The 25,891-nt window shown below is 31.1% G+C and overlaps 2 protein-coding genes across 3 annotated transcripts in view; one reads left to right on the top strand and one right to left on the bottom strand.

The window, feature by feature from the left end:
- Positions 1–528: 528 nt before the first annotated feature.
- Positions 529–25,417, top strand: LOC142323665 (DNA oxidative demethylase ALKBH2-like). 2 transcript variants are annotated; one of them, XR_012756148.1, is made up of 5 exons: positions 529–789; positions 1,980–2,122; positions 12,914–13,443; positions 21,459–21,663; positions 25,309–25,417. XR_012756148.1 is itself a non-coding variant. In XM_075363720.1 (3 exons), exons 1-3 carry the CDS (start codon positions 553–555, stop codon positions 13,296–13,298), a joined length of 765 nt encoding a protein of 254 aa, XP_075219835.1. In that variant the 5' UTR covers positions 529–552; the 3' UTR covers positions 13,299–14,665. The 2 variants fall into 2 exon arrangements, 1 of the variants encoding a protein (XP_075219835.1); XM_075363720.1 differs by lacking the exons at positions 21,459–21,663; positions 25,309–25,417 and having other exon boundaries at positions 12,914–14,665.
- rod (kinetochore component rough deal) overlaps positions 22,208–25,891 on the bottom strand; it is a 134,828-nt gene continuing 131,144 nt past the window's right edge. Inside the window, exon 39 of the mRNA XM_075363717.1 lies at positions 22,208–25,457. Within this exon, the coding sequence (XP_075219832.1) occupies positions 25,285–25,457 (173 nt within the window). The 3' untranslated portion in view covers positions 22,208–25,284. The remainder of the gene's footprint in view (positions 25,458–25,891) is intronic.

Raw genomic sequence — 25,891 nt, 5'->3', positions numbered from 1 at the left:
ATAATCAGAAATGGATAAATGTGGTTTAATTAGTTATTGCAAAAGCATTACATCCTAAATATGTTCTTCCAAAACCGCGTAATAATGACAACTTCGGTGCAACTTCATCAGAGGAAATTTTTAACGTGATGTGTTCCCAATTCCTCGCTGATGGTAGTGACTTCTACAGAGCGTAATGCTTTTTCGACAGGTGATTGATTCTAAGTACCTTTATTTTATGTTTCATAAACAAATCTTAATACCAGTATAAGTTACCTTCTTCAGAACAGTGAAGTCGTTTATGAGACTTCAGAAGGATGTAATGTTGTTGCGATAATTAATTTCACTTTCATAACTCTTGTTTTGACAAAATATTCTTCATTTTTTTGGGGTTTTATCAAAACAGAAGGTGAGGCCTTTAAAATCGACTATTATTATCATACATTTGTTCGATATTTTCCAACTTCCTTTCGTTGTAGTATATTTCGAAATATTCATACGATATCGATTAGTTCTTGCAATGTACCGATATTCAAGAGTGTATACAGATCTACACACGCGAGTTGATTGTTTATGCCGTGTACATGTGAGTTTCAGTTTACGATGTCTCTGAGCGATATCAATAAAAACAAAATAAAGTGGAAACAAATTACTGATACTAACTTAAACATTGATTATGCTGAAAAATTTATTCCTGAAACGGTAGCGAGTGATCTTCTACAGAAGTTTGAATCGGAATTCAAATACTTCACAGGTTCTTTGGCAACTGTTAAAGTTTTCGGAAAGTGGCATCCAATTCCTCGTCAGCAAGTACTGTAAAATCCTTATCTGCTTAATATAAACTATTTCTTTTCTTCAACAATTAAGTTGAGTAAAATTGATCAGTTAATTAACAGTTTCTTGAACAACAGTATGGTTGCAATAAAAGTATTTTTATTTTTTTAATTCAAAACATTTTGTTATTTTTTTGGTTTTAGTCAGGATTAAATCACATCATTCAATGTATTTTGTTTGTTCAGTTCTTTTGAATTGAATGACAAATTCAGTGTTTAAACTTATTCCAGAATTTGATTGGAAGTTGTAATCATAAAAAATTAATGCTTTTGTGCTTATCAAAATTTATCTGTTGTCTGTGTTAGATTTCTGCTCAAATTTCAAATTAAACATCCAGATTTACTATATATAAACAGTACTTCATAATATTGATTTGTATTAAGCTGCAATTACTTTGCTGTTTTGTAATCGCCTATTTTATTGTTTATGACTTTACAAGACAAGTATAGTCTTACTACCCTGAGCTTTATATAAGCAAAGTACACTTTGCTTATATTATTACACATCTCACCAAATTATTTTCCTATGTACCACATTCAGTTATGCACAGCATTTTTTTAAGGAGCTAATTCCTGTTACTTATTTTTATATTGTAAAGTTGGGCCTTAATACAGCTGCTCAGTTTTAAAGTTTATGGAATTTTTTGCTTGGCTACTGTACAAGGAATACTTGTAATATTCATTATGGACAAATGGTGAGTAAGGGTGATTCACTATAATGATGGATAAACAGAGGGCCCCCAGTTAATCAAAATAGTGTCAGAAAGTTAGTTATAGCTTTAAGTCATCTGTCACTTTCTGATTATAGAAATAAATCTGTATTACAGCAGTATGATCAAAGGCTCTAGATGAAGCCACAGAAGGAAGTGCTGTTGACTGATTAATGTTTAATATGCATATAATTTTTTTTTAGGAATAATTATAAAATTTTGTTGGTGGATTGAGAACTGTCTTTAAGAATCATATTATGCTAGCTTCCATGGTGCGAGTGGTAGCATCTCGGCCTTTCATCCGAAGGTCACAGGTTCCGGTCAGGCATGACATTTTCACAAAAAAACTTATTCATCTCATCTTCTAAAGTAATACCTAATGGTGGTCCCAGATGTTAAAAAAAAGAATCATATTATTTCATAATATGCCTATAGTTAACCTTATTTTTTATTTTAGGTTGCATTTGGTGATGAAGGACTGAAATATAAATATTCTGGGAATGCTATTCCTGCATTACCATGGCCTGATTCTGTCAAGCAGTTACGCAATACTTTGATGGAAGTCACTGGACATTATTATAACTTTGTTCTTGTCAACAAGTAAAGTATTGTTTTTCTTACTACAATGATATTTTTTAATAATTATGAGTTATATCATAATATTTCATTTCATCTTATGTTTTTATCTGCTGTTTACTAAATGATACATTCATGCAAAATTTTTGAACATATGTGCCTGAAATTCTTTTTAGAACATCTCTTTGATTTGTGTAAATCCTTTATGTTCTGTAACTATAAAATTTTCAGCTAGTTGCAAAATTTAAAGGAATATTCAGAATGTATTAAGGGACTGCTCATTATCTGACTTCTTTTTGTATCTATTTTGCTGTTCCATTGATTTCTTTTTTAATAAACTGAAATACTGCCTGTATCTTCATCTAGTAATGTGATTTCAATACAGATTACACTTTTTTCATGATATCAAAGATCCTTTAACTTATTTTTTTCCTTTCTTTCCAATGGAACTATAAAATTTATTTTGCCGATTCAAGCTCTTAATTTATAATGCCTTTATTTCTTTGAAATCTATGGCTGTTTGTAGAGAAATATTTTTACAAGTTTAAGATGATTTAGGATTAGAAGTCGGCACATCGCTTCAACCCAAAAAATTTGAGGACCAGTATTGAACTATTTACTGTATATCAAAATTTGAAAAATTTTTATTAGATTAAATTGAACTAGCCATGACGCATGATTTTGTTTTGCCTTGCATTACTGTGAGTTATGAAAAAGTTAGTAAAAACAAATTAACTCATCAGGTATTGACAAAGTTTTATTTTTATAAAATCAAATTTGTTTTTAACAATGAAGAAGACTTCTATTACTGGGAAGCTAGTTTCAGCTTTTTGTGCCAAACGATGGTAATGTTTGGATTATTATGTTTTTATTTTGCTTATGAGGTATATGCTATTTTTTCTGTTTGTTTAGTTTTTTTTTATGTCATAATTCATGAGTCTGACCTGTTTGCATTCAGGGTGTATTGGTTATTTATGACGAAGACAATGCCAATTTATTGTACCAAAGCAACACTAGATAATGCAAACAAATATTAATAAAGAAAAAATACATCACAGACTACACTTTATAGCAGAATACACTTACACATTTTCACCACAATTTAAGTATTTGTCTGCCTACTTCAAAAACCACCAGCCGTAACGTCAGCCGACACCAGGTTAAGAACAGCAGTACCAGTCACAGAAGATGGTCGCTTGAATGATTGAAAATGTTTTGAACTGTGCTACTCAAATATTTTTTATTTATAAAATTTGTTTGGTTTGATATATAAATTTGTTTATAGTTTTAAATAGCTATCATCAACTGTCAGACAAAATACTTGCCAAATTTATATGTGATCATTGGCCTATTAATCTTACTAGTATACTTGAAGTGAATTTTAAAGAAAAAATATGAAATAAATTAGTAACAATAAATCTAATTCTAATGTTTACAATAAAACAGGTCTCAGTAAAATATAATGCAATGGGCCGAAAAACTATAAAAAAAATTCTACATAGAAATGACAAATAGAAACTTGAAAAAGTGTTCTGGGGAACACACATTTACAAGTATATATAAATACAATAAACAAAAATCTAATTGTGCCAATCATATATAGCAAAAATAAACCCGTGTTTTCAAGTCTAAAAAAGCATTTCAGTTTTAGAAATGAGATAAATTTATTAATAAGTTACTGTGATAGCTGTTTGAGAAATAGATACCACTAGTTAAATGTGTAAAGTTTTTATAATTACCTAAATTTTATATCACCTGTAAAGTATCCATCTCTGCTAACTTGTAGTACATTTTAAATATTGGACAAAAAAAATATGTAATTGTGTATAAATGGAGATGCTCACATAAGTTGTAGTTTTTCTATCAATTTGGTATTATTGTACATAAAGATGGGTATTTATTTACAATTAAGGATTCGACTACAATTTTGATGAAATTTAGATTATACCTTATTTAGGACCTAAGTTATTTGTTACAACTGAAATTTATTGTCAGAAATGCCTTTCACCCGAGTTAACCAAAAATGTCATAATTCAGTAGTGCACAAGTGCACAATATATTATTTTCAGAGTAATTATCTTGGTTTTAAGTGAAATTCAGTTGACATTAGTTAGGTTAGGTAACTAATGATTCTATGTACTGAACTTTGTACAATACAGATATAACCTAACACTCACTAACATTGTTTAATTTACCTTAAATATTAGATTGGCTGATTCCTTAATTATATGTCGTAACCAATTATTTAGTTTGAAAATAATGTATTCTGCAATAACCTAACTTAATCTTAAACCTAGGTAAATTTGAACTGAAATTCATTTAAATTTACTCTGGACTTAACTTAATCCTGGAATGCAAAGGCAAAGTTGACACATATGTATGCAAAGTGGGATGCATCATGCGTCCTGGGATGCATGAGCACCCCAGAAGTATTTAATAAAGTTAAGTTCCCAAATTATTAAAAAAAAAACTGTACTTTACTAATAAAATTATTGATTTTTAAAACTTACCTATTATTTAAAATACATATAACCTAATAATTCTCATTTGATACTGAAAAAAATTATTATTTTTAGCATTTAATACAAACATTTCTTTTATGTTCAGCATAGACTTTATTTTTACATTTGAAACAGAACGATTTTGTCTTCATATCTTTTATTTCTTGGGCAAATTGAACATCTTCCTTGTTTTCCTCTTGTTTCTGAAACTTCTACGTTTTCTTTGATACCGAGTGACTTCATTATACTTGACTTCAGTTCCATCGATAGAGTTTAGCCATTCTTTCACATATTCATAAGCCAGTTGCTTGCCAAGCTTTTTCAAAAATGTTGTTCTTTTAACATGATGACCTGATTGAAATAGAATTTTAGAATTCACACCAGCAGTGTCTAGCATACCACAAAAGTATCTCAATTGCCATCTTCTAGTTTTTCGAGAAATAGTGTAGGTATGAACTAGTCAATCATGAGATCAACTCCAGTTTTTGTTTCGTTGTAAAAGTTAACTATTTCTGGTTTTCCACTTGGTTCAATCATAGTTTTGTCAGAATGAAAAAATTGATAGCAGTATTACAGCTTTTCCTTTTTTTGAGCAATAAGAAACTATAGTTTTCTGCTGATCAAAAGCAAATTTTGAAGATCTGTCTTTCTAGACAGTAAAAAAAAATCGTGGAATCTGCCTTTTATTACCTCGTAATGTACCAACAACAGTTATATTATGATTTAGTATTTCTTCTGCTATGGTACACTAGTAAAATAATTGTCCATGGTAATGTTGCCACCAGAGCCACTAATACACATAGTTAATTCTTGAACAACTTTGGCTGGTGTTGATTTTTCAGTTGGATGATTTTTATCTACATAAGGCAAAGCATCAGTCATATAGAATGTCTTTGAATCACACAAACTGAAAATTTTTAAACCATATTTATCAGGATTTGATCTCATATAAAACCTAAATTTACAGTTACAGCGAAAACCAAGAAGCATCTCATCCGCCGTGCAATATTCATATGGTGAATAATTGGCTTTACAGTATGACACAAAACTTTCCCAAATTGATCTGAATGGAGCAAAATTATTGTATTTGTTTAGAGTTTCCTTATCATCAAAATGTAAACAGTTTATCAAAAACTGAAAATGAGTTTCAGTCATAATGTAATGAAATATAGGATTACCAAACTGACATGGCCATATTTCACTTGTACTAAGACCACCACATTTTAATGACCCAACAATGTACAGTAGATGGATTAATGCATAAATTTTGTTTTCATTAGTCTCTCCAATATATCACTGTACTCTAGCGTAATGTTTTTTCTGTTTTCTAATTTCATTATTTGTTTAATTTACTATGGAACTTATTATCTGACCTGGAAGCAAAACATTTCAAGCTTTTTTTTCAGTTGTAATATTTTTTGCTTTACCAACATTTCCAGGTAGATGAACAACTGTGTTTTTTTTAGGAATACGGCTTCGAAGTAGCAGACCAATACTCCAGCTATATCCATCTTTCCTAATATTGATGCACCACAAGGTGTTGGAATATTGTCCTCATCACTAAAACATGAAATTTCATCTTCTCTATCAGATTGGACTTCTAAAACATCTTCATCACAACTGTCATTACCATCACTGATATTCATTCAATTCACCTTCCACAAAACTTTCAAACTTACTACTATTTGGATTCATAATAATAAATGAAAAAAAAAACACCAATGTTAACACAAAGAGGGGTGACACAAAACCCCAAAGTACAATTATATTGTAACACACGGTTGGCTATTCTCTAAGTTCTTCTATATTCTTTATGATCTTCAATCGGATGGTTATTCTCTATGTCTAGTCTATGTATGATCAATGTATTAAAAATTTCCTTCTAACTATTTATCACTGAACATGGTGAATCTCAAAATGTAGATTTTGGTAAATCAAATATTACTTTTATTGTTCTTAAGCATTTTATTTAGCCATTAATTCTCTTCAAGAATGTCTTAATCTGCAACTGTGCAGTAGAAGTTGTACCAGATCGACAGTAGTTGTGTGGCAGAAGCAAAACATAATTTCCGACATATGATATCTAGTTTCAAATTGTAAATATTTTTACAGATCAAAAACGGTTTTGTCTTAAGTATTGACAGAAATTTTGTCTTAAATTTCTAAAATTAATTTTTTTATACTTGCATACAGGGTGGGGTAAGGTTATTTGGCCAGCCTGTTTTTATTTGGTTCAAAATAGTTTATATCCTATTTGTATAGTGTAAACTAAGATCAGTTCAGGAGAGTGTAAACAATTCATTTTTTGTTTTTACTGTTATTTGTTGTTTCAGTAAATCAAAGATTAGTCCTAAAAGAATGTGTTTCCTTTAGAAAAATGGTGGAAATGTGAAAAAGTGCAAGTGAATTTAATCTGGCTTTTATAAATAATTTTCTTGAGGTTACTATGTCATCGTGACATAGTAATGACTATAATTTAAATAAAAGGTTTGAATAGATAGGTTCAGTTACTAATCTTCCATATTCTGGAAGGCCAAAAGTTGGTGATAATGTAGGAAATTTACATTTTGTATCTCAAGCAAATTAGAAAGCCTAATTACCACAAATCATAGTTTAAAGGGAGTTTCCAATCTAAAATGACTGCTAGGAGTTACCATAAAATTCTAAAGCAATTAAATTTAAGATCTTATAAACCGCATTTATTTAGCTCTTCATGAAGATGATTTAGATTGACATTTAAAATTGTATAAACTTTTAATTTGTCATGAAGTAGTTATGTAGTTAAACAGATTGTGGACAGATGAGGGTATATTTTTAATGGATATCAACCATCCAGTTGAATGAATTGTGAAACTAATCTCATCAAATCATTCAGGAAGAATAAAATTTAACAGTTGTTACAGTTTGGACTGGAATTTGGTGCTGTGGAATTATTGGTTCTTATATCTTAAACACTATAATAATCTTTTTTTTTTTTTTTTTGTCTTCAGTCATTTGACTGGTTTGATGCAGCTCTCCAAGATTCCCTATCTAGTGCTAGTCGTTTCATTTCAGTATACCCTCTACATCCTACATCCCCAACAATTTGTTTTACATACTCCAAACGTGGCCTGCCTACACAATTTTTCCCTTCTACCTGTCCTTCCAATATTAAAGAGACTATTCCAGGATGCCTTAGTATGTGGCCTATAAGTCTGTTTCTTCTTTTAACTATATTTTTCCAAATGCTACTTTCTTCATCTATTTGCCGCAATACCTCTTCATTTGTCACTTTATCCACCCATCTGATTTTTAACATTCTCCTATAGCACCACATTTCAAAAGCTTCTAAACTTTTCTTCTCAGATACTCCGATCGTCCAAGTTTCACTTCCATATAAAGCGACACTCCAAACATACACTTTCAAAAATCTTTTCCTGACATTTAAATTCATTTTTGATGTAAACAAATTATATTTCTTACTGAAGGCTCGTTTAGCTTGTGCTATTCGGCATTTTATATCGCTCCTGCTTCGTCCATCTTTAGTAATTTTACTTCCCAAATAACAAAATTCTTCTACCTCCATAATCTTTTCTCCTCCTATTTTCACATTCAGTGGTCCATCTTTGTTATTTCTACTACATTTCATTACTTTTGTTTTGTTCTTGTTTATTTTCATGCGATAGTTTTTGCGTAGGACTTCATCTATGCCGTTCATTGTTTCTTCTAAATCCTTTTTACTCTCGGCTAGAATTACTATATCATCAGCAAATCGTAGCATCTTTATCTTTTCACCTTGTACTGTTACTCCGAATCTAAATTGTTCTTTAACATCATTAACTGCTAGTTCCATGTAAAGATTAAAAAGTAACGGAGATAGGGAACATCCTTGTCGGACTCCCTTTCTTATTAGGGCTTCTTTCTTATGTTCTTCAATTGTTATTGTTGCTGTTTGGTTCCTGTACATGTTAGCAATTGTTCTTCTATCTCTGTATTTGAACCCTAATTTTTTTAAAATGCTGAACATTTTATTCCAGTCTACGTTATCGAAGCCTTTTCTAGGTCTATAAACGCCAAGTATGTTGGTTTGTTTTTCTTTAATCTTCCTTCTACTATTAATCTGAGGCCTAAAATTGCTTCCCTTGTCCCTATACTTTTCCTGAAACCAAATTGGTCTTCTCCTAACACTTCTTCCACTCTCCTCTCAATTCTTCTGTATAAAATTCTAGTTAAGATTTTTGATGCATGACTAGTTAAACTAATTGTTCTGTATTCTTCACATTTATCTGCCCCTGCTTTCTTTGGTATCATAACTATAACACTTTTTTTGAAGTCTGATGGAAATTCCCCATTTTCATAAATATTACACACCAGTTTGTATAATCTATCAATCGCTTCCTCACCTGCACTGCGCAGTAATTCTACAGGTATTCCGTCTATTCCAGGAGCCTTTCTGCCATTTAAATCTTTTAATGCTCTCTTAAATTCAGATCTCAGTATTGTTTCTCCCATTTCATCCTCCTCAACTTTCTCTTCTTCCTCTATAACACCATTTTCTAATTCATTTCCTCCGTATAACTCTTCAATATATTCCACCCATCTATCGACTTTACCTTTTGTATTATATATTGGTGTACCATCTTTGTTTAACACATTATTAGATTTTAATTTATGTACCCCAAAATTTTCCTTAACTTTCCTGTATGCTCCGTCTATTTTACCAATGTTCATTTCTCTTTCCACTTCTGAACACTTTTCTTTAATCCACTCTTCTTTCCCCAGTTTGCACTTCCTGTTTATAGCATTTCTTAATTGCCGATAGTTCCTTTTACTTTCTTCATCACTAGCATTCTTATATTTTCTACGTTCATCCATCAGCTGCAATATATCGTCTGAAACCCAAGGTTTTCTACCGGTTCTCTTTATTCCGCCTAAGTTTGCTTCTGCTGATTTAAGAATTTCCTTTTTAACATTCTCCCATTCTTCTTCTACATTTTCTACCTTATCTTTTTTACTCAGACCTCTTGCGATGTCCTCCTCAAAAATCTTCTTTACCTCCTCTTCCTCAAGCTTCTCTAAATTCCACCGATTCATCTGACACCTTTTCTTCAGGTTTTTAAACCCCAATCTACATTTCATTATCACCAAATTATGGTCGCTATCAATGTCTGCTCCAGGGTAAGTTTTGCAGTCAACGAGTTGATTTCTAAATCTTTGCTTAACCATGATATAATCTATCTGATACCTTCCAGTATCGCCTGGCTTTTTCCAAGTGTATATTCTTCTATTATGATTTTTAAATCGGGTGTTGGCAATTACTAAATTATACTTCGTGCAAAATTCTATAAGTCGGTCCCCTCTTTCATTCCTTTTGCCCAGCCCGTATTCACCCACTATATTTCCTTCCTTGCCTTTTCCAATGCTTGCATTCCAATCTCCAACTATTATTAAATTTTCATCTCCTTTTACGTGTTTAATTGCTTCATCAATCTCTTCGTATACACACTCTACCTCATCATCATCATGGGCGCTTGTAGGCATATAAACGTTAACAATCGTTGTCGGTTTAGGTTTTGATTTTATCCTTATTACAATGATTCTATCGCTATGCGTTTTGAAATACTCCACTCTCCTCCCTATCTTCTTGTTCATCACGAAACCTACTCCTGCCTGCCCATTATTTGACGCTGAGTTAATTACTCTAAAATCACCTGACCAAAAGTCGCCTTCCTCTTCCCACCGAACCTCACTAATTCCTACTATATCCACATTCACCCTATCCATTTCCCTTTTTAAATTTTCTAGCCTACCAACCTTTTTTAAGCTTCTAACATTCCACGCTCCGACTCGTAGAATGTTATTTTTTAATTTTCTGGTGACCCCTTCCTTAGTAGTCCCCACCCGGAGATCCGAACGGGGGACTATTTTACCTCCGGAATATTTTACCAAGGAAGGCGCCTCCATTATTGTTATGTGAAAATGCAGAGCCACATTTTCTTGGAAAAAAAAAAGCAGCTGTAGTTTTCCATTGCTTTCAGCTGCGCAGTACTCAGAGGACTGAGTGATGTTGATACGGCCGTTTAAGTCGTCCTGACTCACGCCCCTAACAACTACTGAAAGAGCTGCTGCCCTCTTTCAGGAATCATTCCTTAGTCTGGCTCTCAACAGATACCTCTCCGATATGGTTGCACCTTCGGTCCAGCTACTCTGTATCCCTGAGCACTCAAGCCCCCTCACCAACGGCAAGGTCTCATGATTCATAGAGGAGGTATATAATATAATAATCAGAGAACTTAATTTAAGACATGTTCCAGGATGTTGTTTTACTCGATCTGATAGTTATCATTTTGAACACTATCTTTTATTAAACAAAAAGATAGAGTATCATCACACTTTGATAAGACTGGATGAAATTCCCTATTTTCCAAAGTGGATTGGTCAGCAAAGAATTAGAATAGCCAGCTAGGTCATGTGACATAACAGAATGTGATTTCTTCATGAGGGGAGTTGTAAAAGACAAAGTATATGCTCATAGACCCTTACACAAATAAAGATTTTAGCTAAATGAAATTAATTAAAAAAAAAAAATTTAACAGACTCGGAAAAACACACTAAAAAGTAAAAATGATACTATTCAGGCCTTTAAATTAAAACTGCACTAAATTAAGGGTTATTATGTCAACGATAGTTTCTTTTTTCATTCGGTGCCAAATTCAAAATGTAAAAATTTCAAGAGTTGAACAGTAGGATGCCATTTTTTATTATGCTTTTAAAATTTATTTAATTTTTTTATAGTTTATTTAGAAAACTTTTTACTTTGATTTAAAATACGGATGGGCCAAGAAAACATCACCTGCATGTAAAAAAATAATTTGCAATAAACACAAAAAGTAAGAAGCCTGTGCTCAATAAAAGTAAGAAAAGGGAATACAAAAATAAGATTTTCTCCAACCAGTTATCTGGAAGTTTTGCATAAAAAAATACTTTGAATATCAGAATTTCTTCAGGTATATGTCATTTACACTAAAATACTCCAATATTAAATAGAGATGACAAAACATTTAAAAAATTGTTTCTAATTCTCTTTGTGAAAATGTAACTTTTTCATTAAAAACCTGCCCCATTATCTAGAAGAAACTAACTATAGAACTGTCACAATTTTCTCAAGAAATTATTTAAAAAAATCATTGAAATCATTTGTAAGACTTGTAAAAAGATCACATATGATCTAAACGAGACCCTCCTCTGTTTCTGAAGTGATTGATTCCGATGATGAGTTATGTCAGTGATTTATAGTTCTTGTTGCAGATGTAATATCAAATGTGTATTGTTGAATAAAGTTTAAGAATTCAAACACTTGACACATAATAGTTATAAATACATGTTATCTCTGTTTAGTATTTAATTTCATTCAAGAATCATTATCTTGTCTGTATTTAAAGATCATAAATGTGTCTAGTAACATAAATGTTATGGGAAGACACGTTATGTAAGGGAAATAAAAAATGAGGAATTATGTTATGATATGGTTATTTGGAAATAGTTAATCATAATATATATAAACAAAACGTATTTTCAAATTCACTGAATTTAGTGAGTATTTGAAATTATGTTCTGTATGGGATTACTCTATAGACACTATATTTAAAATTGTATTATTGGTGATAAGAGTGTGCATGTACAAGTTTTAAAAATTCCTTTTTCTAAAACTATTAACTGTTTTTGTAATAAACAGAACCAAATTAATTTTTTATTTTTATTGAAGCACATTCAGTCAATTGTACACACATAACCTTACTGGAGTGTCAAGGAATTTTCCTTATTACACTCCTTGATGCTCTTGCACATGGGAAATTTTTTTTGTTAATTTATAAAAAAATTACTAGTTTTGGATAATTGTTTTCACCAATTGTCATGAGCATCATACAGTTCCTTGTAGATAATTATTAAGAAAAAAATTATCGTTATTTGTGTTCTCAGATATTCTTTAGAAAATGTATGGATTCAGAAACTATTACGTCAGGCAGTTCAATTAAGTTTTATAGTTTGAATATCAATATGTTTTGATATCCTGTGTTTTCCAAATTGACTCTGTAAAAGAAAAATATTTATTTCTCAATTTGTCTTACAGTTTCTGATATATTATTTTGATAATACTGCTATTAAAACTGTTACTGTGATTCATGTAATCGATCAGTGGGCTTTTAGAGTGTAGTAGTTTTTCTTCAGTTTCTAATTTTTATTGTATTTATAATTTAGATATTATCTATTTCTTGGTTTAATAAGAATGTGTAATTACTAATGGTTTTAATAATTTGTTTTTTTTTTTTTGTAGGTACCGTGATGGAAACGACTGCATGGGTGAACACAGAGATGACGAGTTAGAACTCGATCCTGATACACCAATCGCCTCATTGTCATTTGGTGAAACTAGGGATTTTGTTTTGAAGTGTCATCAGAAATCATTTACTAGTTATAGAGCAAAATGCAAAACTCATATTTTACCATTGGGTCATGGTGATTTGTTACTTATGAACAATCCTTCTAACAAATATTGGACACATTGTATACCTCGCAGAAAGAATATAACTAGAGTTAGAATCAATTTAACTTTTCGTAAATTAATTCAAGGTGAAAAAGGAAGTAGTAAACGTAAATCAGAGGAAACTACCAGCCCATATTTTAATGAAAAAAATGTTAAAAAAAAACAGTGCCCTTAATAATCACCATGACAGTGGTTTGAACTTAAAAGTTGTGTGATAGTCTGAACCTAAAAGTTGTATTTTCAAGATCACTTCTTTATTTCAATATATCTTCAGAAAAATAATTCATTACTGAAATGATATAAAACAAATGTAGAACTTGGTAAGTTTGTATCCTGTAAATTAGATTTTTTGACCAGTTTTAGAATTTAGTCACTCAGTTAAAACACCTTTAAATAATTGTTTTATTGTTTAAACAAACAGACAATAATAAAATAGTTTATCCAATAACAGCTATTGTAAAAAAAAGTTGTCATTTTAATCTATTAGAAACAACAGAAAACATAAGTACTGTGAAGGTAATCTAATTAAAGTTATAAAATCAGTTAGTTAAATATCCAATAAAAACCTGACATCTGGGACCATGTATGGATGCAAAAGTCTGTATTAACCAGAAGTTACCACTTGTTATGTACAGTTACAGTATTCAAAAACTTTGAACCTCATTTAGTTTATTAGATTATTTAAAATTTAAAGTTAAACTTGTAATATTAGGTAATCATATGGCCAAATTAAGTAGTTTACTTATATAGTATATCAAAAGAAAAAAATAATTGAAGTATTGTTATAACAAATTTGGCCACCTTTTTTAAACAAAAGTCTTCCACTTTTCTTATTTTTCTGCTTGATTAATGGAAAATATTTGGCTAAACCTTTTCTCATTGAAACCAACACTTTTTCTTATTTTCCATTATTTTATAACACTACACATGTATTCACAGATAAGAGATAGATAATTATAAATGTGCCCACAAAATTGAAAGACTTTATATGTATTTGAATATTGAACAAATTGAAAAAAAGAAAGTTTAAAACAAAACAATTCAATTAATAAAAATTCATAGTATATATTGTACATTGTAGAATGCAATGTACTATAAATCTTATCAAAATATTTGTTAACAATTTTTTATCAATATGTCCATAATTACATTTAAATTTATAAATTATTCATGAATTTTTACTTAAAATTTCCTTTTTGAATTTATTGTGAAATTTTACTCTTTACGTGCCAAAGTGTAAACATATATTTTTAATATCTTCTCCAGCCTTAATTGTAGCTTAACATTTTTTTTTTCGAAACCTCATTTATGGGCAGTAATGTTTTTTTTAAAATAAATATTTATAAAAGTAACTAATGTCAATTTTCTCCACAAATTGTTTTTTTTTATGTATTAATCATAATATCATTTTTCTTTATTATATGTTGGTTGTATCGTGGCTTTGTTGATCGTAGTGGGGTATGTTTATTTTTTATGATGAAGTACAGTTACTTAATTTTGTATAATTGAAAGAACAAGAAATGGTGGCCAAGACTTTCTATATATATTGGTTTCAATTTTACTTGGTTGTTATATGAATATTAATGACATAGCTTTCAAAATGTACAGTGTGTATTTTATTAAACTGTTACTTTTTAAGTATAAATTGTTATTAAATTTAAAAGTAATTCTGTTTACATGCATTGTAATTACATTAATAATTTTTTTCTAAATATGGGTCTTATATATTTATTTATATTTACTTGGATTTATTCATGTACATTTGTTATTAACAGTCAAAAAGGAAATACTCTATGACAAATAAAATTTCTTGTTACTTTAAACAAAAAAAAATCGTTTACTGGAAAAAGCAGACATTTGGATCTACAAAGTATGCTTCTTGATGAAATATTCAATTAGGATATCTTAACCCAGCTATAATCATACGTTGTACTCTGTGTATAACCAGGCATGAACCTGGAATTTTTGTTGCTTTGGCATAGGAATAAATTTTACGTAAGACTAATGGATTTCCAACTGATATGTGCAACATGAGGGTCATTCAAATATAAACTGAAATTTGTTTACATAGCTTTATTGACATTAAATAAAATTACAAATAATTACTTTAATTTTCTACATAGTTTCCTTCATCAGAAATACATTTTCTCCATCAGATAAGTAGTTTTTTGATCCCTTCATAAAAAAAAACAAGATGGCTGCCCCAAAAACCAATTGTGCACATAATGCTCGACTGCAGCATTGTCTTTGAATCTTCCCCTTCTAAAGCTTCTTTCAGCAAACCAAACATGTGAAAATCATGCTATGATAAGTTGGACTGTGTGGTGGGTTGTTAAATGAATTTTAGTGAGTTTATCACTAATCTGGGCTGCTGTAAGCACCATGTGTTATGAAGGAGGGCATTGCGAATCAGTTGCCAGCGTTCGTTTGTTCTGATAAGCAGCAAAGTCAAAATTTCAGAGGATTTGACACCTTCATTGCCAAAAATCTGATAATAATTCATTGTGCAATAGACAATGGTACTTCCTGCTACAGTCACGGGAATGTGAATTATGGAAACGGATGGCTGGTGGTTGCTCCCCTCCACACATTTCCAACTAACTACATGCAACGTCCCACCACATTCACTGCTCATCCTCAGTCCGCGCAAAATTCCAGTTTATATTTGAATAACCCTCATAGAATTAAAACAATACAATTCATTCAGAAAATTATATGCCCATCATTCCTTTTTTACTAACTACTTCTGTTAATAGACATACAAAGAAATAAGTTTCAACTATATGCATGCAAATAATATGAATACAAGGCTTCAACAATTAATCTATGAATTCTTTAAAGTTTATATACTACTGAATAATTACCTAGCTGCAGGAGCATTCTCCGATTGGCGTAAATCAACTCTCCTCTGCTTGTAAATAGATAAAAATGTGTAGGAACTTGATTCACACACTGCAGTTGTTGAGAACTAAGGGATACATATGCCTGAAATAATTGAAAATGTTTAATAATATTGTTAAGCTTACTGTACATTTACTAAATCACATTTTATTTTTGTGCATTTCTACAAACTGAAACTATTTAATAAAGCTGTAGTGTGATATTCTTTTGTCTTAAGCTTCCTTCTGGTTTTGTTTGCCCATAAAAAATAATACAAGCATCATTCTTTCAGTCCCTACATAACTTGCAAAATATATCAATACCTTTTCTAATCAGTGACTCATATTCTGTTAGTGAATGGTCTACAGCTACTTATTTTTTTTGATGATCTGATAAATGGTTGGGATTTGTTAATGTGTAAACTTAGCAACAGTGGTATTCCGTCCTGCAACATATTTCATCATTTCCTGTTCTACAACTTAGCAAATATTCCCTACTTATATTTTTCTTAAAAATTCTTATCTGAGACTTCAAAAATTTTTGGTTGTAAATGAGTATTTAACTCTTTCATCATGAGTATTGCTATTACAAATTTTTTTAAAAATTATTCAATCCATTTGTAGACAGTATTGCAACTGAACACTGTTCCTGCTGAGTCTTCAGTGAATTTCTCTGCTTCATACACTTTCTGATGATAAAAAATAACTACATTGTTCTTTGGGATAAGCATAAATTGAAGCAGACATATTGTTATCATTATGCCAGCCCTAACTCAACTAACCTTAAAAGCATTAATTGTACAATATTCTTGCTTAGTGATGCAAGATTGGATGACAACTGTCAGCATAACTCCAAATACAACTGCATTGCAGATAATCTTTTATTTACCTTTATATATATATATATATATATATATATATATATATATATATATATGTATATTCATTTTATAAAATATTTTCTGTTTATACAGAAAAAGTTGTTTTGGAGGTATCTCCAAAATCTTAAACTTCTGTCGCCTTCATGTCATTATTGTATTTATTAAAATAAAATATATAAATCTACTAAATTAATAATAAGATAATTCTTATGCTTGTTTATATAAACAAAATTTGAAGGAATCACCATCTTTAAGTCTCCTACTGTTGTCTATTAAAAAATTAATCTGTCATTTAAATAAAACTAGTACTCATTTTGTCGACTGTACTTTTTAAATGCAATGATAACTAGCTTATTTAGTATAAGAAACTTTTAATCAGTGTAGGCAGTAAAATTACACAATTTCCTTCTTAATATACTTGTCCAAGTTTTGTAATCCTGATAAGATATTTCTGTATTTGCAAGTTTGAATTTCTTCTTAAATCTATGCATGTAATATTTTTCTAACTGTTCTAGCTCTTTAACATTATTCTTTATTACTTATATTGGTTGTTGTATGTTTATGCTTTAATAAATGTTCTGATACTTCAATGAGCATCCAGGGTGAGGTAATGCCAATGGCTTAATGTCCATGGTGTGCTGCAACAAGTGCCCAAAATCCTTTATTTTTCAAAATTGTCATTAGGTGTAATGTGTTCTTAGGGGATGTGCTGGTTGGTCCTTATTCCTGCCAACAGTTAACCAAATGCTAGCATTCTCTGAAAGTCCCATACAATAAATGTTCATATATATTTGATAATTTGTTTATATACTCTAGTGTTTTGAAAATGTTGTTTAAAATTACTGATTGGTTTTTTTTTAATCCCTTTGGGGACCGTCTAGTAATATTGTAAAAATTTCTTGTTGCAAAAGTGGTTCAATTGCAACAAAAAGAAGTGTTTTTTTTACCTTCCTAAATATGTTAAAATTAAGTTCAATCAGTTTGGATATTTGTAAGTAAACTGATCTGATTTATATGATCATGGTAAAAGATATAAAAATCATAAATAAAAATTTAGAAAAATACATGGAATTTATAGAGAATTATTAAGTTGATGCAGATGGAATTTTTCAACCATATTGAATTCTTTGACAGTTGCAGTTCATGAAATATAATAGGCTATGGAGTACTGCATTAGTGAGAATTCTGAATATTAATACGTTGTATTACACTGGTCAACATAAAATTTGGAACTGAAAAGGGAATAGGTGTTCTATATAGTATTGTATATGCTGTATCTGAATATGTATTCTGAAACAACCCATCATGTTACAACCCCTTAAATTTATTTGTTTCATCATTCATGGAACAAACAATACAAATAAGTTAGTACGTCTGTATATTTCCTTATTCACATCTGATTTATATTGTGAAGCATGCTGTAGACCTATATTTGATGCATAACAGTCGAATGATGTCATTTCATGTCAAGCCAGACATGTCAGAGGGTCACGCAATGAGTAATTCAACAATGAAATTTTCTTCTGTACGAGTTCAGCTCTTGGTATGACTTGCTGTGTTCTTTAGTTGTGGTGGTTTTATCATACATATATAATATTTTGTAAGACTATTTCATAAGTGATGCCATAAATTTAGTAAAAAAATTTTATGATGGAACAACTATTAGTATTATTTGATTGAACATCAAGATTTATCAAGTTGTGTGTGTTTCACACTGTTTTATTGCACTGCATGGTGAAACAATTTTACAAAGTATTTCTGTAATATTTCGGTTTACTTTCGTTCATTAAAACATTTTAATTTTTGCAATGAATAAAAATCGGGCTTGTAAAAATGTTCTAAATATTATTTTCCTGTCTACATAGCAGCTATAGCTATATAGAAGGAAACGTATGATCGGTCAAAATTGTGGGCACATCCACTTTTCACTGAATCTTGACGAATTGACCCCTAAAACCCCAGAAAACCAAAAAATGGCATTGGGCATATTTGGTTTTCACAGAATCCCTTAAGAACCCTAGAAACTGAAAAAAATAGCATTGAAATTTCTGCGACAAAATGTTCATACGTATGTATGTTGGCGTGTTAATTGCCTTATATCTCCAGAACTACTGGACCAATTTTCACCAAACTTGGCTATAATATTTCTATAGTAGGGGCATTGATGATATTAAATTTTCAATTCAAAAGGTCAGGGGAAAACAAAATTGTCTCCACATTTTGCATAATTAAGTTTATATATTTTTTAAATATTAATAAAAAACTTTTGTAAAGAAATTTTTTGCTAAATTTCACCCCCACTCCTAAAAATGGTTTTAATTTTGAAGAGTTATATATGGCAGTCAGTACAAGGGGTGATTTTGTCGCTTTTTTAAAAAATATTTTTGTGAAGTTACTAAAAAAAACTTGTGTAAAATTTTTTTTGCTAAATTGCACCCTACTCCTAAGTATAGTAATAATTTTGAAACATAGAAGGCAGTACATCCCAACCCTGTAGGGGAAGACATCCACCTTGTGACGCTTCCAGTCACCACCCCCCTGTTCCTAGCCCAGATGGGCTTTTAACAGTAGTCATCTTTCGCCTTCTAACTTTTTACATCTCATAGTAATAAGGCAGGCCTTGTTGGGATGCTACCAATGTAAATACCTCAGTAGACATTTGCATCAGTGATTTATAACTCAACTTTTGCCTTTGCTGCAGGCCTTGTCCAGACATCTTGAATGTCCTACATCGTTGCCCTCTTTATACAGCCTATTTTGTGTAAATGTCTTGTCATTCAGTGCAAATGAATTAATAACATACCATCAAAAATGTTGCTCAACAATGGAATTTAATCCTAGTCCCTTAGTGAACTCAACTTCAGTTCATACCCCTGATTTGGTTAATTGAACTCTGGTCTGGTCTACAAGGGAGAGGTGGACAGACCTACTCCCACTCAGCTCCATTGCAGAGTCCCACGTGATATTCACTTTACTTACTACCATCGTCGAGATGCTGCTACACCTCACAGCTGCATAGGAGTCTATGCTCTGGCAGTTGCCATCCCACCGACAGTGATGTTTGTTTATTAAAAATTGCTCTCGTCAAAATGACACTAACCTCATGGCTGCACGGTCACCCATACCCTCGGCATTGCAGTCGTCGTTCCACCAACAGCTAACAATAGTAATAATCACCACAATTTCTAACTACCTGTGGCACAATGCCAACACACATACCTCTAGCCAATCAACTATCCAGGCGATCCCTAACCACCCAGGGTGCTACACTACTTATACCCCCTCAGGGCGTGGAAACAGAGGAAGCCAGAGCCAGTCACGATAGTCCATTCTCTGTGAGTCTTCCAGTTTACTCACAGATCAATAAAAGAATTTACTCTCTCGAGCTCCCTAACAACTCTGGTATGTTCAGCCTCATACCAAGATAAACATAAAGGACACAGTCCACAGTGTCATCAACCCTACAGTCCGGACAATCTGTCACAAACATCCAGAAGTAAGACCTTCCTTCTTAGAAACATACTTTAGCTAGAATATCAAGGGGTTTTATGCCGGTGATCACAGAGACTGTCTCTCTCAAGACAGTCCTGTAGCCTCCAACAGTTAACAATAAAAGACTCTGGGCTTGCAATAAAATGCCTCTATAACATTGGAATTCTAAACGATGAGCCCAGACAGGTGCAGCATACAACATTATGGCCCCATAGACTCCTTTGTAAAGAATACACATGGTACAATAATTCAATCCCCAATCTGGGTGGATGACTACGGACACCAAGGAAGGCATCTATAGCCTTCCTTGCGACAAACTGAAGGTGCTTCCTGAATTGAAGCCTCTCATCAAGGATGACACCCAGATATTTCTGAATGGTGACATGCCTAATCGGAAGGCCATCCATCATGAACCGCAAGTGACGGGTTGCAGCTAGACAACCTTTAGGAAACATCATAGTGGTTTTCTCCACTGAAAACCATCTTATGCTAAAGACTCCACAACCTTAGTACTTTACATGCCTGTGTTGCTCTGAGTTTTATCTCAGCACGCGGGTTGCCTCAACCAGCAGCAACCCATCATCGGCATAAGCCACGATGCGACAGCCACTGGACATCTGCAAAGAAGGCAGTACAGTATGTACAATATGTATGTAAGGTAGTACAGTATTGTGATGTCACAAGTGAGTGATTGAATTAAATAAATGAATAATATTTAAAGTGTAAAAAAAATTTATTTAAAGTGTCTGCTAGCGTTCAGATAAGTATGCCTTATTGCACCTTTAATTATTCTGAACCTTTATGGCACTGGATCATTTATATCTTTAAATAAATTCACTGTTAATCTGTTCAATATATGTTTATTTAGTATATAGATTATCACATATTTATATAGATTATAACATATTTAGACAGGATATCCTTTATATTTTATATCACATTATAATAGTATCCTTCCCATTTTTTTAATATCCCTTCCATTTTGAGAAGGAGCTCTGGAACACTCTTTTGCAATAAATTTTAGGGTGTTCTGTAAATTTTCTTTTATGGATGTTTTTGACTTTCATCTCTATCCTTTTACAGCAATTTTAATCTGGAAATAAAATAGTAGTGGCTAGAATGGGCGAGTGTGGTAGGTGAGAGGTGATACTGATTAAACTTTTTTGTATAAAACTAGCAGCGGCAGTGAGCTGGAATTTTGTCACGTCAACGTTCAGATCTCTTCCTCACATTTTCGTGGAGACATCCGACTTCTAATAATAGTAGTGATTGACTTTCTGCCCTGAAGGTAAGACCTCATTGAAAAATGACTTTGATATAAAAAAAAGGCTGTTAACATCACCTATGTGTCTGAACAACTTTTGTGTGCCTTTTTTGGTCTCTGTGATAATTTTCTTACCCTTGGGATTTATTTGTTTGGAATAAGTTACATGTATACATTATAATTTATAAAAACATAAGCGTTTATTTGCACTTGTCTGCCTCCTACATTATAAAAATGTAATAGATAAAATTAAAATATAATATTTACTTAAAACTATGAGCTTATTTCCAAACTTATAGTTAAAATAAATCAATACTTCCTCTATTCAGTTTTACTGACAAAAGTCAGTTCACTGACTTTTGGTTTTACTCCTATATTTCTTTTAATTGTTTTTCAGGTACTTTTTTAACCATTTATTTCTTATTCTTTAAAATTTTTCCTTATTTGTGCTGTTAACTGATTTACACAGCTTAAGCCTCTATATATTTTTATATATATATATATATATAAAATATATTTTATATATATATATATATATATATATATATATATATATATATTTGCTCCTCTTGCAAATTTCTTTGGCTATTTCAGGTATGTTAAACAGATATTGATTGTTACACCTTAGTGCATGTTCATGACATACAATTTCTATTTATTTGTTTTTGATTACAGTTTTGACTGTGAGGTTACAAAATTTGTTTTAATACTTTATAATTGAGCTGATTGATACTGTTCCTGAGAGGGGAATCTCTGATTAGAAAATCAATTTTTAAATACTTTTCTGATTTATTACATCATGTTTTTTCACAGTTACTGATTTTTTGCAAATTACTATTGAGGAAAATCAGAACTTGCTTTATTTAACAAAATGTTCCAGTAAATGACTGCAGTATCATCTGCAAAGGAAAGAACATTCCCCTTGATCTGTATTTAGGTATGTGTCATTTATGTTTGAGGAGAAAAGTTTTAAAAATTTAAAAGTTTTTCTTCGTGTTTGATCGAGTACATGAGGAAACAAAATTGTTTCAGTAAACTGCAATAAAATCTTTGAAAGCTTAAGACTTTAGTTTTAATTTCTCTTTTTGTATGTCTGTACGATTTTTCTGAACCAAAATATTCTACTTTCAAGTGCTGCATATCGCCTGATCTAAGCAACGTATTGATACAAATAAATATGGAAATTAGGATTTTGATCTAGCTTTGATGACAAATTGTGAGGTCTTTAATACTGAGATATTGAAATCTGTAATGACAGACTGTAATATGATCTTGAGTTAAGCTGAAAGTGGTTGATACATGTTGCAGTCTCAATCTTCAAAGATTTCAATACCTCTGCACAAAATGAACACAAGCCAAAAACTGCAATGCTACATTAAAGATATCACAATTTGTCATTAAAGCTAAAACAAAACCCTTTAATTTCTGTATTTATTTATATCAATATGTTGCTTAGAATCAGGAGATACATTATTGACAAAAGTGGCCTTTTCTTTGGAATATTTCGGTTCAAAAAACTGTACGACATTCAAAAAGAGAAATTAAAGCTAATCTTAAGCTCTTAAACAATTTTAATGCAGTTTACTGAAAAAATTCTATTTCCCCCATGCACTCGATCAAACACGAAGAAAAACTTTCAAATTTCTAAAACTTATCTTTTCACAAATTTATTTTTTGAATTTGATTTTTGAAATCTGAATTATACTGTCAAAAAGTAAAGTAATCAAGCTTTAATAATTTTTTTTGTTCATCTCTGTAAGCCTCTTGGTTGCAAAGTTAAAGTAGTTTGAATACAATCAATTTTAATCTTAAAAAATAAGTGTCCCTTTAATTTTTTGTAGTAGTAGGTATTTAATTTTATTTTGAAATATCAGGAAAACATCATTTTTGCCTTTTTTTTAATCAGCCATCACCTTGTTAGACTGCCTGAACGCCGCCAATTTTCTGTGGGCCTACCCCACTAAAGGCCTCCAGCGCCCACAAGGGGGTGTTATCACCCACTTTGAAAACAAATGATTTAGAGTATCAAAGCCTTCGCCAAATGAACAAATATAGACATACTGGATAATAATAAAATCAGTCTGAAGTAAGCTATTTTTTGTTATTCATCTCCATTTATTGAATGGAGATAATTTGAGCTAAAAGCTTTTGGGCATTCAAACATTTCATTTACTAATTCAGCAATAGGTTCAGAAACAGAATTTACAGTTTTTAGTACATCATTTAACTCCATCGGCTCCTGGAGCTTTTTGTGTTTTCAGATTCTGTGTTATATTTGCTACTTCATTAGAATTTGTGGGAATCAAATACATTGATTTCCCCACCCCTAGGCCCTTGCATTTATATTTTGATGTAGGTATTTTATTAGTTAAGTCTCTTCTTACATTTATGAAAAAGTTACCAAAACATTCAGCTATCCGTTTTTTATCCTTTTTCCTTGTTTTTGTGAATTATTTAATTTGTTTTATCTTTTTCAGTTATTTCATCTGGTTTGATTGTGTTAATGATTTTTTACCATTATTAATATTTTTCATGACATATTATCTTATGATTAATAGCTTCTTTGCACTCTTTATGACACTTAAACACAGTTCTTAATAAAGAACTATACACAATCTTAATCATTTCTGTTTTGATGGCTGTTTTTACTAATTTTACACAAAATTTAATTCAGAGACAAGTTTCCTTTCAACCAGATCTCACATGTTCAACTGGAATTTCTAGCTTAAATTTAAACATTAAATAAACTCAATATATAGTTATGTATTATCTGTCATTTACCCCTATGGAAACACTTGAGATTACTAGGCAGTAATATTTAACATATCTTTTGGTAACCAATACTAAAATAACTGAAACTCTACTGTAATGCAGATAAAAGGGTTTTCATTACAAAATTTTTTTTTTACTTATTTTAATATAACAGAAACTGACAAAAATGTACAGTAGTTTATATTATTAATAAAAGGAAAACGTAATAACAGTTTATAAGTCATAACTGCAATTTGAATAATTAGAATTATCAGTAATTTAAATAATCTTATATGTAAAGCTGAAAGTTTATCTGTTTGTTTGTTCTTGCATCAGGCGAGAATCAAGCAACTGACTAATTGCTTTAAAATTTGCAGTATATACTCATGTTATCCCAGGGAAGATTTTAAGCCATACACCGAGGACCTAGCCCCCATCACCATGGCAATAGAAATAAGTTGAATTTTTCATTGTCAAAGGTGTGTGTGTACTTTATTTACTATTATTCTGTCTTTTGTAATTTAGCTTCTTTTTCAGGTTCTATAAAGCCTGTATAATTTAATTGTATTTATCAGTATTATTCTCACAATCATCAGGTAACAAACTCTATGGGGGTCTAGGGATGGAGTCCTCTGGCAAGACAGAAGTGAGCTCTGCAGACCTGGGATAGAACAACCCCCTGTGGCCCCAGGAAGCCCCTGAGTCAGCATTGGGGTTTGCCTGGGCCCCAGTAGTCCAGGCAAACCTCAGAGCTGACCCTGGCTTTATTCCCTTAGCTAGATGGTTAGGTGAGCCCTGACTGGCTTGCATAATATAATACACAATTTAAATAGAGCTCATATCATATTATAATTTTTATAAAATTAAAAAACTCTATTAACAGACTGATGAAAATTATTTTTTCAAGTAATGTTTCAGAATATTTAGTTCCACAAGATCACTGCAGTTAAGTTTTTCACAGTATTGAAGGAATGAGAGCAGATTCAAATCAGCAGGACGAGGATACTTAAGAATAAGCCGTAGACATTCTTTCACAGTAAAACTAGCTTCAGCACAAGCACCTTCCACTGTAACAAAAATACATGGATAAGGAAATAACAACTGACCAAGCAGTTCCCATATGTATGACTAAAGTTAATGCTCTTTACTGAATGCAGTATTCAAATTCAATGATAAATTAATAAGCTATTTATAAAATTATTTTACGATGGTTATATATAAAAGTAACTAACTATAAAACAGTTATACTGAAATTTACACTAAAAATTAAAAGTAAACTGAAAAAAGAAATGAGATAAGGCAAATTAAAAAAATAATGATCTGAATTCAAAATTAGAGCAAACTATAAGATCAGGTTTAGAAAATAATTTAAAAAATCAGAAATAGTAAAAAATAAATGGAAAAATTATAAACGGAAAAAATTAAACACAATAATGGGAATAGACAAGATAGGAACTTTGGTGACAAAATATATTACTGAGATATGAATAGCAACAAAATA

This window comes from Lycorma delicatula, chromosome 4, assembly GCF_047948215.1.
Source record: "Lycorma delicatula isolate Av1 chromosome 4, ASM4794821v1, whole genome shotgun sequence".
Taxonomy (NCBI): Eukaryota; Metazoa; Arthropoda; class Insecta; order Hemiptera; family Fulgoridae; genus Lycorma; species Lycorma delicatula.
This window is presented reverse-complemented; position numbering and strand designations above follow the sequence as displayed.

What these genes read in the sequence shown, in the direction of transcription:
- LOC142323665 (XM_075363720.1), top strand. Translation starts at nt 553, where the DNA reads ATGCCGTGTACATGTGAGTTTCAGTTTACGATGTCTCTGAGCGATATC. An exon ending in ATCCAATTCCTCGTCAGCAA is followed by an intron (nt 790 to 1,979) that starts GTACTGTAAAAT and finishes TTTTTATTTTAG; the next exon opens with GTTGCATTTGGTGATGAAGG. An exon ending in AACTTTGTTCTTGTCAACAA is followed by an intron (nt 2,123 to 12,913) that starts GTAAAGTATTGT and finishes TTTTTTTTGTAG; the next exon opens with GTACCGTGATGGAAACGACT.